General features: G+C 40.3%; 1 protein-coding gene across 3 annotated transcripts; it reads left to right on the top strand.

The window, feature by feature from the left end:
- Window positions 1–58: 58 nt before the first annotated feature.
- On the top strand, window positions 59–17,759 carry LOC117552066 (calcium/calmodulin-dependent protein kinase type II subunit gamma-like). Of its 3 annotated transcripts, XM_034225278.1 has the most exons (9): window positions 59–2,620; window positions 5,154–5,202; window positions 8,681–8,770; window positions 9,382–9,516; window positions 10,184–10,357; window positions 11,023–11,098; window positions 11,188–11,282; window positions 11,690–11,923; window positions 13,990–17,759. In XM_034225278.1, the coding sequence occupies exons 1-8, from the start codon at window positions 2,552–2,554 to the stop codon at window positions 11,920–11,922; spliced, it is 921 nt and encodes a 306-aa protein (XP_034081169.1). In that variant the 5' UTR covers window positions 59–2,551; the 3' UTR covers window position 11,923; window positions 13,990–17,759. The 3 variants fall into 3 exon arrangements, with proteins under 3 accessions (XP_034081169.1, XP_034081170.1, XP_034081171.1); XM_034225279.1 differs by lacking the exon at window positions 10,184–10,357 and having other exon boundaries at window positions 63–2,620; XM_034225280.1 differs by lacking the exons at window positions 9,382–9,516; window positions 10,184–10,357 and having other exon boundaries at window positions 66–2,620.
- The last annotated feature ends 274 nt before the right edge of the window (window positions 17,760–18,033 follow it).

Here is an 18,033-nt window from a genome sequence, read left to right as displayed (position 1 = left end):
TCAAAGTTATTTCTGCTTCTCCTCTTGATCTACAGTATGTGGAGCTTGTGCTATATTCATATTTCCGTGGGTGAGTTGTGGACCTTGGACCTGCTTCAGGATTAATATTTCCAATGAACATGGGAAAATTGTGTTTACAGACTCTTAAATAGCAAATATGCAAACAAAATATTTAAATTAAAAAAACATTTAGATGCGGTAGTTTTTAAGATTTCCCCTACTTTTGGACATTTTAATGGATGTTGGTAGAATAATCAATAATGAAAATAAATGATAAATGAAATCCTAAAAGTACCCTAAATACTTTAATGTCAGTTTTCTTTTGTTTTCTGATATCTTTGTAGTTCTTTTCAAAACCGAAATAAATAGTTTAAGGATGCACAATAAAGGTGAGGCATTAATTGTAATTTGTGTTGCATAGACAACATCTGTGAACATCTTTAAAGTATATAACAAATGGTCCTGGTCAATGTAGGATTTGCAATGATAGATTTCATGCAATTAAATAATTGTGTTTCAGGACTGCACTACATTTGCAAATGCCTCTTACTTTGTGTGCAACTGCAATTTATTTAACCATAATAGCTGCATTTTATAATGCAATTTTGATTTCAAGTCGATCAGCCATGCTAAATAAAGAGACCTAGATGCCTCACAAAGGATTTCACCAACTTACACATCTAGCACAGTTGAGGAATTTAGGTTTGCTCTTTGGAACTCCTGCAAACTAAATATATATTGCCATACACTGCAAAGCTCCATTTTAGCACGTTATAACAAAACACAGATTATAGTCTATTGGTCAGCAGATCTCTTGGTGGTGTCAATGAGCAGTGACCCTGGTAGATATTACCTGTCCATGGTGTGCATCACTAGCTTGGCCTCAGCTTGACACTGTTTAAAACTAGGCATCTGCTTTCAGCACTTTGATTGGAGAAGGCAAGATATTTTGTGGATGGAAGTCTGTTTTTCTGTGTGCGCATGCATCCTATCAAATACAGACATACTACAAGAAGTGCTTGATAGGAAGATGACGGACTTCAGAGTGTGAAACACAACCATAGACTTGAAGAGGCTTTTTTTTCTGATCTTTGAAGGGAACGGAGAGTGGGAGTGCGTCTGTGATCTTCACTCTGTTGCTAGGGACTTGAGCTAGCTACTGTTTAGCCATTGCAGAGCTGCCAGGTCAGAGAGACCCTTAGAATTAGATGACCTTCATTTTCTGACCTTGGAGCGGATAAGGGGTGATGGGAATATTAATGTGCGGCTTGGCTGTATATACATAACATAATTTGACTTAATTGCGCCACTAGAACATCCCTGAAAGAGCAGCGGAGTTAATGTAAAGCAGTGATGTGTTGCGGTCAACCCCCGTGATGTTGTGACACCATTACCCATTTCCCCCTCATTCTAATCTGTAAACCCAAGGTACTTTGTTCTCACTCATCATCATCACCATCTCCCAAATTGCCTCCGGTGCATGTTGCCCTAGGTGACGGTCGCCCTGACAACACTGCCATCATCACAAGGGAGAAAGCTGATGATTGGTCATCACTAAGGTGTCACTTCCTGTGAAGAACATGATGGGGGTGGCGGCAGGGGGTTCTGATTTACGTACATCAGGTGGCACTTTCTAGCAGAGTGTTGAGAGCTTTAGAAAAGGGAACAAATATATATGTCTCCCTTTTTATGAATTATCCGCAATCAGGGCCTGCTGCATCAGGGGACAAAAAGGCAACACTGATGGGAATGTTTTTGTTTGAAAAGAGCCACCAACTGGCTAAAAACGTGACAGAGATGCTGAAGATACATTAGATTGCAGAATCTGCAATATAAGATGAAAGAAGGAACTTAATGTGCTCTAAGTGAAAGAAGATCAACTGGGATTGTGAAAAGGCAAAACAACAAGGAGATATGGCTAATCTTGAGGATTTACGGAGCCAATTATGTGCACAAAATTGTGATTTAAAATAAAAACCCATACATTTCAGTCAGAACATCTTTTAGAAGGGGAGCCGAAATGATCAGAAAGACCTGTTTTCATCTGGTCCGGCACAATCTTTTCGCTGGGTTTAGCAGTGTCTAATAAGGTGTTGAGCATACAGTAGTGTTTATCTACGTCAGAGCTCATTGAAATTGTGTGCGTTACCTTCATTTGAATGAACAATCGTCTTGATTCTGCTTACATTTGCATATTTGTAGGTTGAATGAAAAAATAATTGGTGGCTTGATTGCAACTGTCCCTTTCCGGAGGCTGTGTAGTGTCCGTTTGTGTGAAGTGCTCATGGCAGTGACTTCACCCTGGGTTTCAATACTGTCTCTCACTCCAAATTACAGTTATTCAGTTCATCCATCCACTCCATGTCTTTGAAGGATTATTCTTTGTCAACCTTAACAAGCACTTTCTCTTCATGCAACATTCACATCACTGTCTTTTTCCTCCTTGTCTTTTACTTACACTTAACCCATCTCTATCTACTTTGATGTCAATCTTCTCTCTTTCTTTCCCTCCCTCTCTCTGCCCCTTTCTTTGCTTTCTCTCTTTTGTTCCATGGTCCTCCTCCTCTACCTCCAGGAACCTCAGACAACCGTCATCCATAATCCAGTGGACGGGATGAAGGTACACATATATCATTCCCCACCCCAGACGTTCTTTTTATCCTCTTTGTCATCCTCCTCCTCTTCCTCATCTACTCCAGCCCCTTGATCCGTGTCGTCGCCATGCATCTGTGTGACCTCACAACAGCATTGGTTTACTAATGAGTGTGAATAACGTACATTTGTGTTGCTTGAGATAACATTCCTGGTGATCGGAATATTGCATGTTGCTTACCTTGCTAACCACAACAGTGGTTCTGAGAACGCTACGTTAAAAATATAGCACTGTCATCCAGACACATGGGTCACCTTGTCTTGCCTTAATTCTCATTAAACAGCACTTTGTAGCTTAATGTACAGGGGCTGACGGGTGCAAACGCAACGGCCCAAAACATTTCCATTTGGAGAAACGCGCTGCACTTTCAAAAACCTTTCAACACAATTGTGTGAAAACACATTCAAAGGAAAAAACATCTTCACCAACTTGACCGGAAACTTACCTAAAGTGTACGTTTATTTTAAGCTTTATTAACAATGTGATCGCATGATTCCTTTCTCTTATTGCAGATCTTCTGTAAAGTAGCTAACCTAGTCATTTTAAATATACTGACAAAACACTTACAAATATGAAATAGAGTAACTCCGCCCAGTGACAGTTGGCAATCTTTATAATCCCCCAATGTCACCAAGCGCTCTGGTCCCAGCTGTGTCACTCATCACTTAGTGTCCCCGTTTCCGTTGTGTTTTGAGCATCTATCTTGCAGCGATTTGTATTTGCAGCGTTTTGTGTTTTTAATATCTGCATGGTTTCTAAAGCTGCAGCGTGTTTCTGAAAGGGTTTTGGCCTGTTTGAGCACGTTTCCACCTGTCGGACACCGTAATAATATTTCCCTAGATCATAGAATATAAGTTGTTGAGAGCACTTTATATTAGATTTTGGGTTGGATCTCAAAGGGAAATGCATTGCTTTAAATTAATTACAACAGCCGGTATCAGAAGAAGATGAGGTTTTATTAGTGACCTTTTTGATCCAAGCATTGCAAAAAACAGGTAAAGTTGAATTGGTCAAAAGCCTGAATATATTGGCTGACAAATATTACAAGGCATTATAATAAGTGAGGCTCAATTACAGCAATGTGCCCAAAAAGTCATACTAATGCAGGTAACCAGATGCTCTTTAGAAGGCTATGAAACCACTTTTGTGCTTTGTGTTCGTGATGCTGTTCGTGCCCGTGTGTAATTCTATTGAGGTCACAGAGTCTCTAAACTCTCCTCTACGTGCAGGGGAATGTAGGCCCATTTATTCTGCTAATTGGAAATCAGAAGATAACTTATTCCCGGTGAAATCCTTATTAGAGAAAGACAGCAAGGCTGAAGGAAAAGGTAGATAAACCTGTGCTTAGTGAAAAGGATGGACTTTTATTAATCCCTCGTGGGGAAATTGTTTCTCTGCATTTGACCCATCCTAGTGTTAGGAGCAGTGTGCTGCCATTTTGAACGGCGCCCGGGGAGCAGTGTAGGGAACGGTGCCTTGCTCAGGGACACCTCGGTGGCACTTGGTCTTGCCGGGACTTGAACTGGTGACCTTCCAGTTACAAGCCAAGTCCCTATGGACTTCGCCACCACCGCCCCCGAGAAAAGGTTCCTATTTAAATCATAAACCTGAACAGTGTCACGCTTGCACAGTCGCTGCAAGTCCAAAGTGTATTAAATAGTACGGTTTTAGTCAAAATGCATTTGTTAGGGAAGCAGTGAGCATCTGACTGGATAAATGAGACTTGATTACACTGCAAGACTTATATGAGGTTTGTAAACAGATGTTTTGATATCATTTTTTCTGTTGTTAAACTTCCATTTCTTCAAGACCTTTCTCCGTTTCTTACCCTTCCTTCACAATAGAGGCATGGCATTGATGGGAACTTGTGGTAATTGACATACATATGGTCATATTGTTGGTGAAGTATTTCTCAAAGATGTCAGCTAATTGCCCGCTGAGAGTCCCTTCTGCCTGCTTCCATTGTTGCTATAGAAAAAGGGATGGAGCACATGCTATTGAGTTTCTGTCAGTTTCAGCAAGAGACGAGAGCACCCTGTGGAGGAGAGATGTCACTTGTCCACACTGTTTGAAGCACACACACTGAGAATGAAGCACAGGGAGCTCTGCCTGGAGTAGCAAAGAGAAAAGAGGTCGACAGTCGAATATAGAATGACATTTGACACCGTGGCGTATTGAGCCACTAGGCTGATGGGTGTGCTGGCATGGTTTGACTTCATGCTTGCAAAGGTTGTCTGGTTGTAGCATTGAACAAAGATGTGACTTTGTTTGGCATCTGTTGAATTGGATCAAGCTTAATTTGTTTGTTTTAATATATCTGTTGCTCGGTTACCAATTTCGTTTTTTTGAAGACTTGACGTTAAGTATGCCCTAACTGGCCCGTGTTCCTGTAAACAAGACTCCTTACCTCTCTTGTGATGTGTTGCTTTATGTGTATTCAGCACTGATGTTTACACTATTATGTTTCAACCCAAACTGACTGTCTATCTCTGATCTGCAGGGATCATCAGACAGCAGCAACACCACTGTGGAGGATGAAGATGTGAAAGGTAAGACTGCAGAGATACAAGGGGTAATGACACGGAAACAGGCAGAAAGACATCCGAATACTTCTGAGGACTTGTCATGTGGAACACAAACGTGCTTAATTACGCCTTTTTGTTTTTCAGTTTCACCTAAAAATATATGTTTTGCTCTCATAAATCAAAAGAAAGTAGTAAATAATCCTGATGTCTTGATTGTGTAAAAGTGACTTAAGACAACCGGCTGGTAGCTGACCTCTTACTGACCTCTTATGGAGTCTGTGTGTATTGCTTATTTCTCTTTTGGTTTTTCAAAAAGAGTTTGTCTCCAGCTTTTTTGGTCCACTGAATTTACGTTTTGGGCGATTATGTGTGTCTCTGCTTATCTACGCCAACACACTCAAACACCCCTGTTCTCCACATCCAAGCTGAGTAAAATGCTTCTTAATCAGGTCATGAATTTATCATTTTGGTGGCAGGCATACAGAACAAAATGTGCTCTTCCTCCTCTTCTTCCTCCTCCTCCCTGTGGAGGCTTTGCTGCCATGTCACAAATTCCATTGTAACTATAGCAGAGCAATCATGTTGCTCTCAGAGAAAATAACCAGTACTGAGTACATCAAGTAGAACTACTTTAGTTACTCCTTTTAAATGTGCTCAGAGTGAAAGTAACTAAGGATCCTTTCCAACAAAATGTCTATAAGACTATTAATTTGTATATAAATTGTAAAAAATCCATAGTAAAGATGGATTTTTTGTTTTGTTTTCAGAGTTAACAGTTGATTGCAATGATCATGCTTGATTACAAAAAGTGATAGTACATAATAATGTATGTATTGGGAAAAACACATTTTCATAACCTTCACCCTTTGGCCTCAGGTGTTAGTAATAATCAGTATAATGAATGGACATGCAAGACAATTATGCATAAGTGGTGTCAGTCAGTGTGAAACATTCCTTAAATGCTCCAGGAAAAAGAGAACAGCACGATCAGCTAGACTGGCTTTAAGGTGTTAAACAAAGCCTCGTCTTAAGCACAAGTCTCTTGGGATCTAACAAATGAAACTGTCAAAATGGTATTCTTACTTGGAACGTTGTCCATTTTGTTCTTTTTATATTTTATTTCGATAAATATTACAATCAGAATCAGAATACCTTTATTAGTCCCACAGAGGGGACATTTGCATCGTTACAGCAGGAAAGAGCCACAGACAGCTTAATGTTACATATGTTAAAAAAAAAAGTACTAACTTATGATAAATAAAAAATATAATAAAAAAAATTAAAGTAAAAAAAATACTTTTCAAAATACAAATCCTGTAACAGTTCTTAGGATTTAGCAGCCAGGTATATATTACACAGTTATTGGTGGCATATGTATATATTGCACATATAGCACATATTGCACATAGTTTGATGGTATTTAACAGCAGCAAGTTACACAATTTACAAAATACAAAATGCAAAAAACACACCTTTTAACGGTTCTAAGGATTTAGCAGCCAGTTATAAATTACACAGTTATTAACGGCATATATATATTGCACATATAGCACATATTGCACATAGTTGATTGGTATTTAGCAGCAAGGGGTGATATAGTCTGTGTTGTGGTGTGTGTAGAGGAGGGGGGGGGGTCTACTAGGGGCTGTGCTGGTTATAAAGTCTGACCGATGATAAGAGCAATGTAGCCCACAGTAGCATTGGGTCAACTGAAAATCCTTTTATTCCCTCAGGCTCTGCTGTACTTTCCCTTTGCACACTGTGAAAAGTATGCTCCCCCTACCATACTTACTTCCGATCCAAGGTCTCAAATTGGAGCCCCGGCCACCGCCCTGTCCCTCTGACAGGAGAGGGCAAGGGCACCTTGGGAGGTGGGTCAGGGCTAAAGGGGGGAGGTGTTTAAATGCAGCCCTGGTGGCAGGAAAGGGAGAGTGCGGGTTAAAAACACACCGCTCTGCTTGCGCCACCCTTGGATAGCATTAGTCTCACACAGCAGTTTTAAGACTCTTAAGAGACGAGGCCGCAGATAGCACGGTTAGCGCCAGAGAAAACTACAAGAGCCAGGTGAGTGTGTGTGAGGAAGTCGTGTTTGGTTCGTGGAACAGTTTGTTTCATGTCAGCCTGTGTAGGATCTTGTCAGGTCAGTGAGTGCTGGACAGCTGGTTTGTAACCCAACTCCTGTGCTGGCTCTCGGAGCATTCAAACACATATGTGCTCTGTTACTCTCAAAGGTTTACAGTAGAGAACATGCCATGGAGAGTTTTCTGGGGGTTGCTTGTTGTGGGTCGTTAATCTACAGTTTTGTTGTGTCCAGGTCTCACGTCAGTTAGAATAACTTGCAGTTCAATTGCTAATCCTGCCGTTCTCCTTTGAGTCAAATCATTTATTTTATTTCCTATTGTCTAGGTTTGGTTTCTGAAAGTAGGACGTTTAAAAAAAATGTTGTTGCATTCTTTGTGTTGGTCCAAAATTGGTGGTACCATGGAAAAATACTCTCCTGCCAGTATCGTGGCATCCATTTTTTCCAAAGTGTTAACGTGTTGCGTTTCCCTCCATGCCAAGGGGTAATGAGTAACATTCCCTCATTATCATGGCCAACACCATTGTCATCATCCATCCTCTGTTCACTAGCCAGACTTCCAATAAAGCAGTGGTTCTGAAAGTTCCCCCCCCCCTTTTTGTCTTTAATAACCCAACAAAACAGTGAGAGACTGAGTCAACTAGATCATAAAATCACATCAAGATCATGACCTTTTCTTTCGCTTTTCTTATTTATTTATTTTTTTCGACACAGATGTTGTGTTTTTTTGTATTCGTTGGACTTCCTAGTGTCCACTGCCAGAGTTGTCAGACTGGTCACTCCTCATGTACCCCAGCTTTCACTGTGAACTCAAGAGCAAGAGAAGTCCTACTTTCTTTTGAGTATTGTGTCTTATATATCTTGCAAACATTGCTTGTTTTTCTTTTATATGTCTCGGTCAACTAGCTGTCCATGCTGTAAATCACAGATGTCTGAATGAACACTTTGCCACTTTTAAAGCACAAGTTGTCTTAAAGAGATTATAACATCTGAAACCAGAGCCCTCTCTTGTGATTGGCCAACCGCTTTGAGATGTCCTGCCCCTTAGCCTTTTAAATACAATGTGTTTGAGCGCAAGTGTTACATAGTGATGTCATTTTGATGCAGAAGTAAACAAAGGAGTCCAATGGAGGCGTTTCAGGCAGGGAGGGCAGTGTGTGGGAGAAAAACTCCCTCTGGAGGGATCGTTGTGATTTTAGCCTTTGCAGACCATTGACATGCACAAAAACCCATAGAACACTTCTTTTTTAGGTAGCTGTATTTTCATATTAAAAGAAAAGAGTTCGACTAGGTTTTATCATCTTGTATTTATTTTCCCCCCCCCACCATGTCATCTCACGCTCGCTCTGCCCTTCCCATCATTCCTCGCTGTTCCTCATATGTGTGTTTGCTCTCATTCTCTGTTTGTGTGCACGTCATCAGGAAAGAGCTTAGACAACAGCTCGCTTAAGGCGCAATCCAGCACGAGCTCCCAGCCCGATAGCTCTCAGGGCTCCTCAGCTGCCGTGTTCTGTAAGTCAGCATGGCCCCATCCAAATGCAGCCTGTCACACACACACACACACACGCACACACACACACACACACACACACACACACACACACACACACACACACACACACTGCACTAGCAGTTCCACTTGACTAAAACCTCCCTTGTGTGTATTTCATCCATGTATTCAAAGCATACATGTGCTACCATTTAGCAGCACTAATTCCCCCTCAGTACCCTGACTTAAACGGTGCATTACGGTGTTCTTAGTCGGCACCATACTACTTGTTGACAGTCTAACACATTCAATAACAACATAAATAGTGAAGGCCATTCTAGATAACCGTGAGATGCTTTGTAGTATGTCTACTCGCCCCCTGTCTGCCAATGCAACATGTTTGTAGAATAACTCGTGTTCTCGTTCTCATGGGCGCACATGGAATAGCAACACAACACTGCTCCATGACTATCTGGGTCTTTGTTTGTCAGACATTTCCAAGCATGACTTTTGTTCTGTGTTCCCTTCAACATCTGTGTGGCTTTGTTTTTCATCATAATGGCCATCATGCCATCAACGTTCTCCCATGTGCACTGTCTCCCATGTTCCTCCCTTCCTTCCATCCTAAACTCAGCTACTACCAAGTTTGCTGACCTGCTGGGCTCAGTGCGTAGGGGCTCAGGGCCCACATCCGACGGGGAAGGGACATCCTGCACTCCACCTCCCGCTGCCCTCTCCGCCCCCTCCCCTCCACACACCCCCATGCAGAGTAAGTAGACGAGGGAGAGTACTGTAGACGACCGCTGGAAGAGAAAATAGAGGAGATCAAACATAAATCGGGATTCACATTTCCTCGGTCAATGCCTGCGAAGATGGATCGATTCCATCTTTTATGTTGGAAAATAAGTAAAACTGTTTATTTTTAAGATTTTACCAGATTTAGCACTTCAGTATGGATGAATTGGATTATAGCCCAAATAAAATAGTCATTTTAAATATTATAATTGCGTAGTTGTGCATCCATTAAATGTTTTACATATTTGAAGGATACCTGGAAATTATTAATAATCGTATACAAATTAAAGGCTTTCGGATAAATGAAAATATATAAAACTTTGATTTTAATGAAAACCACCGGACCTCTAAACCTTCTTCTGTAAGGACTTTGTAGTGCAAAAATGTATAATTAGTTATAATTAGTAATGTAGATAATGTAATTGAATGTATAGTTACCTCAATATCAGAATTCCTTTATTTGTCCTGCAACGGGGACATTTATTGTATTACAGCAGCAGAAGTATAGTGTAGAAAATGTTACCAAAAATATACAAATAAGAGGATTTTTTTTATTTCTTCATCCCTTTGTGTTCTCTAATCTATTTATTTACATTACTCCACCACCATCCACCCATCCTTCCTGCATTGCCGGCCCTCAGTGTCTCGGCTCACTGACCTGGTAAGCAGCGTTCGCAGGGCGGCGCCGGCGGCCCCTGCGCTCAATTCTGATGCTGCACCAGTGTCTAGCGCCAGGCCCACCCCTCTAAACGCACACACCACCTCCCCACATCCCCCCCACTCCCCCTCCAGCCCTCCCCTGTCTTCTTCCCAGAGTGAGTACCGACCTTACACATATTTGCCAATCACGGGTCCTAACCGAATGACATCCACTCACTGCAGGCCTGTGCGTGAGCAAGCGTGTGTAACAGCCAGTGTATTCTGCTTTTGGAGCATAACATACATCGTGCGTGTGGTGAACTGCTCTTCAGGTTAGAAGTTGGACCCTCTGGATGTGTGTGATATTTGCTTCTATTAACATAATCTTCAGTAGGCATACTGCACGCAGATGTAAGCATCGTTTGGTTGCTTTTGAATAGTTGTGATGTACACTAATACACAGGTGATATTGTTTGTGGTGTTTGTGACAGTCCATCAGGATCACATGAGAGACTCATGTCTGTTTGTATGTTTGATGTTATTTGTATTACCCAACTAATCGAGTGCATTCAGTGCATTTTTCCCAGATGGTTGTAAAAAAATGAAATTTAAAGCAAGTTCACTATGAAGCATACATTTCCAGCTCATTACAATAATGACCAGAGAAGTTGAAACTTTATTTTGAGTTGTTTCACATAAAGCAAGATGTTAGGGTTCTAACTTTGCCTGAGCACATGGGTTGTTGTGAAAACCAGAATAACTGCGTCTCGATTCGTCCAACTGTTGCGATAGCCTCTGATTCTATATATTTTCTGTGCCTGTGTCTGTTTTTCCTCTGCAGTACGCAAACAGGAAATTATCAAGATCACCGAGCAGCTGATTGAAGCAATCAACAATGGAGACTTTGAGGCATATGCGTGAGTCTGCGCTTTTTGTGTGTGGGTAAAATGCATAGTTTAAAATGAATGTGTGTCGTCATTAACATGCCTCTCTCCTTCCTCTTCAGTAAGATCTGTGACCCTGGACTCACTTCGTTTGAGCCGGAGGCGCTGGGCAACCTGGTAGAGGGCATGGATTTCCATAGATTCTACTTTGAAAACCGTAAGATTGATAGATTTGGTGATAATTGTCTTTTTCTTTTTAAAATCTGTTCTTTCTACCTATTTATCTGGTCCATTTGTAATTCTAATGTTAGTTTACACGTCTCACAAATCACAAATCGGGGCTCTGAAAGAAAAATGTCTTCTTTCATCTCTACATTTGCCTTATTGCCGTTTCAGGTGTCAGAAATAGACCACATTAGATACAAAATGGGTCAAATAGAAAAAATGAAAGAAGATAAAACATTCAAAGCTCCACCCTAAAAAAAAAATCCCACAAGACTCCCACATCCACGCAAATGAAAAATAATTTGTTACATTTGCAAATCACATTACAAAGTGAATTGAACTTCCAAACTGGTGTTCCCTTGCTTATTCTACCTTACATTGTTTTTGTCCTCTTTTCAGTTTTGGCAAAGAACAGCAAGCCCATCCACACCACCATCCTCAACCCCCACGTCCACATGATCGGCGAGGACGCGGCCTGCATCGCTTACATCCGCCTGACTCAGTTTGTGGACAACCAGGGTTGGCCGCGGTCCAGCCAGTCAGAGGAAACTCGCGTCTGGCATCGCAGAGACAGCAAGTGGCAGAACATCCACTTCCACTGCTCGGGCGCCCCGGCTGCGCCACTTCAGTGAGGTATGAGCGAAACGCTGACAGCAGGAGATGTAATGCACATACTCTTGTTCTTTGGAAAGGAGCTGCAGCTGTTGAACCTTTACTGTGTACTTTGAGGGAATGACATACTTTGAGCGATCACATTAATACAGCAAAGACCACAGTATATTATTGTGCACATTGTCTGCATTGCTGTTGTTTTTATGGGAGCTTTCACTGTGTGGAAGCAATTACTAAATAGATTTAAGTTGCAGTGCCAGAGAGCAAAAGAAAATCAGTGCAAGCTTTAATTCCCACAGAATGAATTCTCTAACCCTCCTATTGTCTTCGTTTCCCCCCCTTACTTTGGTGTTCGCTGTCAAATTTGACCGGTCCTGTTTTAACTGCTATTACATTAACACAACAAACATTAATCATCACCAAATTTCATTTAACTCCCTTTCAAACTGTAAATATTGTATCAGACTACTGGTATACATGAAAAACTGCGGATGGTTACTAATTCCTTTTCTGGGAACACCATGGATGTTACAAAGTTGACTAAATCATCCAAAATTCAAATAAAGTGGTGATCAGCCATTTTATATGTTCAAATGTCTACTGTGAAGGATATCATAAAGCCTTAATGCAATCGAATGTAAAACAAAAAAGTTATGATTGATGAAAGTAGTAAATCGGTCAGATTTGACCCGAAGACAACAGGAGGGTTAAAGGTCTGCTATTATACTATGTTTATATAAAATCTATTTAAAAAAAGGCTATGAAGTGTTTTGCTAAAAATACCAAACAGATCACCCATTCTAGCCATGCCTCATATCCCTCTATTTCAGCCCTGTTAGAGAAGTGCTGATTCTGGGTCTGTAGCTTTAAAACAAAAAAAAGGGGGGTGGAGCTTAGCCTTTCAGGAGAATTCTACGAGATACTCAGCTAAACGCTGCCGGGATTAAACGCAATATCATGTTCAAAACCACATCAAGGATTATTTCTGAAACAGTATGGAGCTCAAATGCTTTTTCTCTTGCGGGTTCATCACAAGGTGAGTTCCTTTTTTTATATCCTGCTCTTTTACACATACTCTCTCCAGTACAGCGTTACTTGCTAATGTAAACAAAGACCATATTACTTCCAAAACACGTTGCGCATTGTTTCTGATAGCGACGTTTCTGATGCCAGCCCACATTTTAGTAATGTCGTCATGACCGCAGCAAATCTGGATCGGCTCCGTTGTACCCCTGTTTTTAGAGATTTGGGTAAGGAGGAAAAGAGACAGGGTTTTATTTTCTGACACTTTGTGAGTTCCCTGACACACCGGGGACACATTTCTGTATAAAAGACATCAAAACGTGCATTTTGCATGATAGGAAACCATTAAGATACTTCCATGAATTTACTTTTGCTTCTGCTCCTCATGTACTGTGTGGTGTTTCATCAACTGCATTTATTTATTCTTTTTTTGATTGTAGCATTAAGCTGATTCTGTAGCCATACTGCTTGACACACAGTCATCCTTAGGTTTTGTATGATTCCGGTCAGACTTGTTTTTAATAAATATTTATAATTGAAATTCAAACCAACAAACATTGTCCAATTTGTATAAATAAACCTGTCAGCAATTTGTTCAAAAACTGCAGTGAAAAGAAATCAAGTTTTAAAGATTCTGCATAGCATTTTGTGCCTCTACTGTTACTTTACTCCATGCTTTAAAGTTCAAAAAGCTCTTGCTGCAGCACCTCATTTCACCCTCTGTCTGAAACCAGAGCCCAGTCTGCTCTGATTGGTTAGCTGGCCGGATTTGATCCTTTGCAGACCATTTACATGCACAAAAAGCTACAGTATATAACACATTACAGGAAAGAGAAAACCCTACAAAGAATAATAGGGCCTCTTTAAGCGGAAGAAACTGATCAATACTTGAATGTGTTGCGTTAATAAGGGGGATGACATCATCAGCATTAATTCAGTAATCCATAGAAACATTTGGCAAGGAAGCAAATAAGCCAATATCCCAAAATGTCGAACTATTCCTTTCAATGTGAAGATCTGATCTCAGTCATACATTAATAATGCGGTTTTGTTTTCTTTTTCAGGGTGGAATGCAATATCTTTGTCTGTCGGGAGTGATCAGCAGAAGGACGAGGAGAGGACGAAAGAACAAGTCCAGTGTCGGTTTGGGGAAAGGCCCCTCATCAACAAACCCCCCTTCACTGGACGCCCAGCCTCAACCCCCAGCATGCATCTCTTCTTATTTTTATTCTACTACTACTCTCCCCTTTGCTTGTCACCTGTCCTACAACATCTTCTGACCAAATATCAAACGACAACTCGACATCCCTCACCACACTGGGTGTTGGGGGGGGGGGGGTGTTCCTTCTTCCTTATATCAACCCTCTTGTCCTCCTGTGAATCTACACTTGTGTGACATAAAAACTGCACTGGAAATACGTTATGTAAAGTTTTAAGTCAAATCTATTATTATCATTACTATATTATTATTATCATCACACAGTTGCAATTGTATATGTAATTTGTATAATTCAACATTTCTGATGCCAGTGGTTTTTAGAGTCGAAGGGTTTTTTAGTTTTTTCTCTTATCTTTTTAAGGAAGCATGTTTTTCCCCCTATATTAACAGTGGCTGTTTTTTATTGTGGCTATTAAGTGGAAAATGATATTGGCAGTTTTTGGTCATTTGCTTCTTTATGTTAGCTATGATTCTGCGCCCAAACACATGCACATGTTTTTGATTGTTTTGGGGAGTTCTTTTTTTTGGAAGGGGTGGGTCCGATGTGTGAATGTTGAGAGTGAGTCTTTATGAAAGTGTGAATGTGCAAAAGGAGAGCCCATGCATAGTGCGAGATGTAATGACAGTTTGAGGAATCTGGTGTTTCCCTCGCTGCAACCACCGTAGAATGGGTTATCTAAGCTCAGTGTCTTCCTGTCTCAAAAAAACATACAAAAACGCACGCAATAGGAGTTTTACCCAGGTCTCAAAAAAGAATACATGTTTTCTGTAAGCAAGAATGTTCCCTTTGTGGTTTTGTACTGCTGCCATCATGAGAATCATTAGAATGTTCTTAATATTACAAGATGTTAAATCTATGAAAGGACATACAGACTTAATTATTGTTACCTTATGACAACTTCCACATGTTCTGTGAGAAAAGCATCCAGATAATAAAGCAGATGTCATAGGAACCAAACATTATTCATTTATTTTTAACTAGATTCAGACGTTCTTTTACATATTTTTGGGGGCTCATGATAACAAGTGTAATATATCATACTGACTTCAAAGTTAGTTATTGTAAACGCATGAAACTGAGCACTATTTTTGCTACAGTTGGAGTGACATGCTGCCCTTTCTCACACAATAATAATCCAGACAAAATCTACATTTTTTTCGATGTATGATTGAGACTTTGCTAGGCAACAGCTGAATATCCGCTTGAAGCATAAAGTGTTTTTCTTAAAAGTCAAGATATTTTTAACGCTGAAATCTCTGTGCTTTGCTGAAAACACAACAGCCGGTTCCTCTTTTAACAATCAAAATAACAAAAGTGGAGGATAGACCTTTCTCACTTCCAGTAACTTTCAGCACTTACACACTTTTGAGTCTTCATTACTGATGTGTGTTTAAAGCCTCTACAAGTGTGAGGAGTTTCACGCCATAGCATTAGATCACAAGCTTTGGGCTTCTCTCTTCTGTGGTCTGGTTCCTCATTCAGAGCCGTCCTATGGGTGTGTCTGCCAGCATGTACAGAACGTGTGTGTGCGTGTGTGTGTTCTTTACAAGTCTATAGATTATATATTTGAGGTTTGTGTTGTGTGAGGATGGAAAGAGAAGGCGTTATTTCGGAGGACATATCAGTCCCCTGCCTTCAGATGTGGACTTTTTATCTTGTGAATTTTATGTTTTTTTTCATGTATTGTGTTTTTATCAGCTTTTTATGATATGAAGTGCTTGTGCCAGCGGTGGCAGGATTTATCCGATTGAGTTTGCAAGACTGAAAACCGTTTTTGTTGGGTTTCTTTCTTGCGATAAGCTCCTCTGTACTTCGCTTGTCCACCATTGGCTGCCTTCACGTTTGTCTCGCTCCTATTGGTCAGACCAAGATATAAAAGAGACCGGGCAGTCGGTTTGGTGAATAGTCCTCAGGTTTCTATTTATTTATTTATTTTAAGTGGATATTTGTACTGTGTTTTTTTTTCTCCTATTTTACAGCTCATGCATTCGTGCAAGTACTGTCTGTCGTTGTTTAAAGGGAAACTGCTCCGTGTAAAACACAGTTTTTAAAGGGATAGTACACCCAATTTGCATCCTGCATGTGTTTTGTTTTTTTGTAACGACCAACATGGTGTGATTTATTATTATTTTCCTGCTTATTTTCCTCTACAACCTTTGATTGAAGTTGTCTTTAACATTATTTCCGTTGTTTTATGGTGCCCACCGTTGTCTTCCACTTAGGTCATTACCATCTATCTCTTTGAATCTCATATAATACAGGATTGTATTTTGTCCCATCATCGATCCTTATTTAGGGGATGAAGCTTTTATCAAAGGAAGGATGTTTTTTTTTTATCAAGGTCAACCGATTAGTAGTTATAAAATCGTGTCTCATAAAGTAACAGTGTTAAGTTGACCCTGTACTAAAAGTAAAAGGTCAAAGGTTACCCGCAGGTGTGTTCAATGCGTGGTCGTGCTGACCAGACTCCCCCACCCCCTTCCAAAAAAAGGAGATAGCAGCATGTACAGTACACAGGTGTTGTTCTTTTTTCTTCATAGTGTGTTTACTACCCTTGATGATCACCATAATAGTTTCACAAATGAGGTAGCAGACGGTAATAAACAACTGCAGCTAACTAGCTAGTTAGCATCGTAGCTGGCTTTTTTTTTTGCATGACTGTCAACAGGACACTTGCTGTTTTGCTTTATATTTGGTTTCTCATGTTCTCCTGAATGCTGGTATACTCAACCTTTCTCTGTCTATTTTCTCAGCTTTTTAAGTGCATATAACTATTTTTGTCTCAAAATGATATTGTGAAGTTGATCAGGATGTTAATGATTGTGGCACCATGAGGATGTTGACCGTGAAGATGAGGATGTCATGAAAATGAGTTTGCATGCTTTCCTATGGGGCTCTGTGTTGTCAGTGCAGAAGGGCTGCCTTTGACGTATCTGAGAAACACAAAGAGGTTTATCTCTGTAGAACAAGGAGAAGCTCACAATTTAATGATCGATCAGGGCTGCACAAGTATGTCCTAAACACCCGTTCTGATTACATCATGATGTTGATACATGACAATTTCCCCTTGTATCGCATTGTATCAAAAATACTTTTCATCACAGACATGTTTTACATTTTTAACTAAATAAATGTAAAAACTTTGATATATCATGATGTTGTATGAATGATTAAAGCTAATATGAAAAAAAGCGATATACACATATAAACTACAATCACTACTCTCTGCTGCCTTCCTGTCAGCTGTTTGTTTCACGTGAAGCGTTACTGAGTTAAACTGGAGCCTCTGTTTCTCTCTGAACCTCGGCCATCTTCTTTCTCCAGACAGTGAACAAGTGGCACTGACAACACGGAGCTGGCTCCTCTTCCTCTGGGCTCTTTCCCTCTTTCTCCCATTCCCTCTGTTTCCATCCTAACTCCATCATTTCTCTGCAGTTGGCCCTTTCTGGTTTCCCATTGTCTCTTTTTGCCACTTTCTTCTGTACAATAATATTAACCCTCTAGTTCCCTGACTCTTCTGATTATTGCTCTGTTCTCTTACACGTGTTTCTATAACTTCAAGGCAATGTGTTAAGGTGTTATCAATAAAATGATCATTTAAATAGAAAAGTGAATCTGTTTCAGCTTTGATATTTAGTAAGTAACTCGGGACAGAAGCCATTAATGTTTCTTCCTGACCACGTAGAGAACAAGATTCACATCTAATGGGCAGTAACAAACACATTGATACATTTATGTTCAATAAAGGTAAAATAAATGCTGCTATTCAAAGATAAAGACAAGATTAATGTTAGTGGTTAGTTTTAAAATGGGCCAAACATTTCTACATCCACAACTTAAAGACTTAGTCAGAGCTTTGTCAGCATTTTTAATGTTTTATTTTAAATT

This window comes from Gymnodraco acuticeps, unplaced genomic scaffold (assembly GCF_902827175.1).
Source record: "Gymnodraco acuticeps unplaced genomic scaffold, fGymAcu1.1, whole genome shotgun sequence".
In the NCBI taxonomy this organism is placed as follows: Eukaryota; Metazoa; Chordata; class Actinopteri; order Perciformes; family Bathydraconidae; genus Gymnodraco; species Gymnodraco acuticeps.
The sequence above is the reverse complement of the archived record's forward strand: the minus strand, read 5'-3'. Positions and strand labels throughout refer to the sequence as shown.

Coding starts and splice junctions, on each gene's coding strand:
- LOC117552066 (XM_034225278.1), top strand. CDS start 2,552: ATGGTCCTCCTCCTCTACCTCCAGGAACCTCAGACAACCGTCATCCAT. Junction 9,517..10,183: donor TCCACACACCCCCATGCAGA/GTAAGTAGACGA, acceptor GCCGGCCCTCAG/TGTCTCGGCTCACTGACCTG. Junction 11,099..11,187: donor GGAGACTTTGAGGCATATGC/GTGAGTCTGCGC, acceptor CTTCCTCTTCAG/TAAGATCTGTGACCCTGGAC.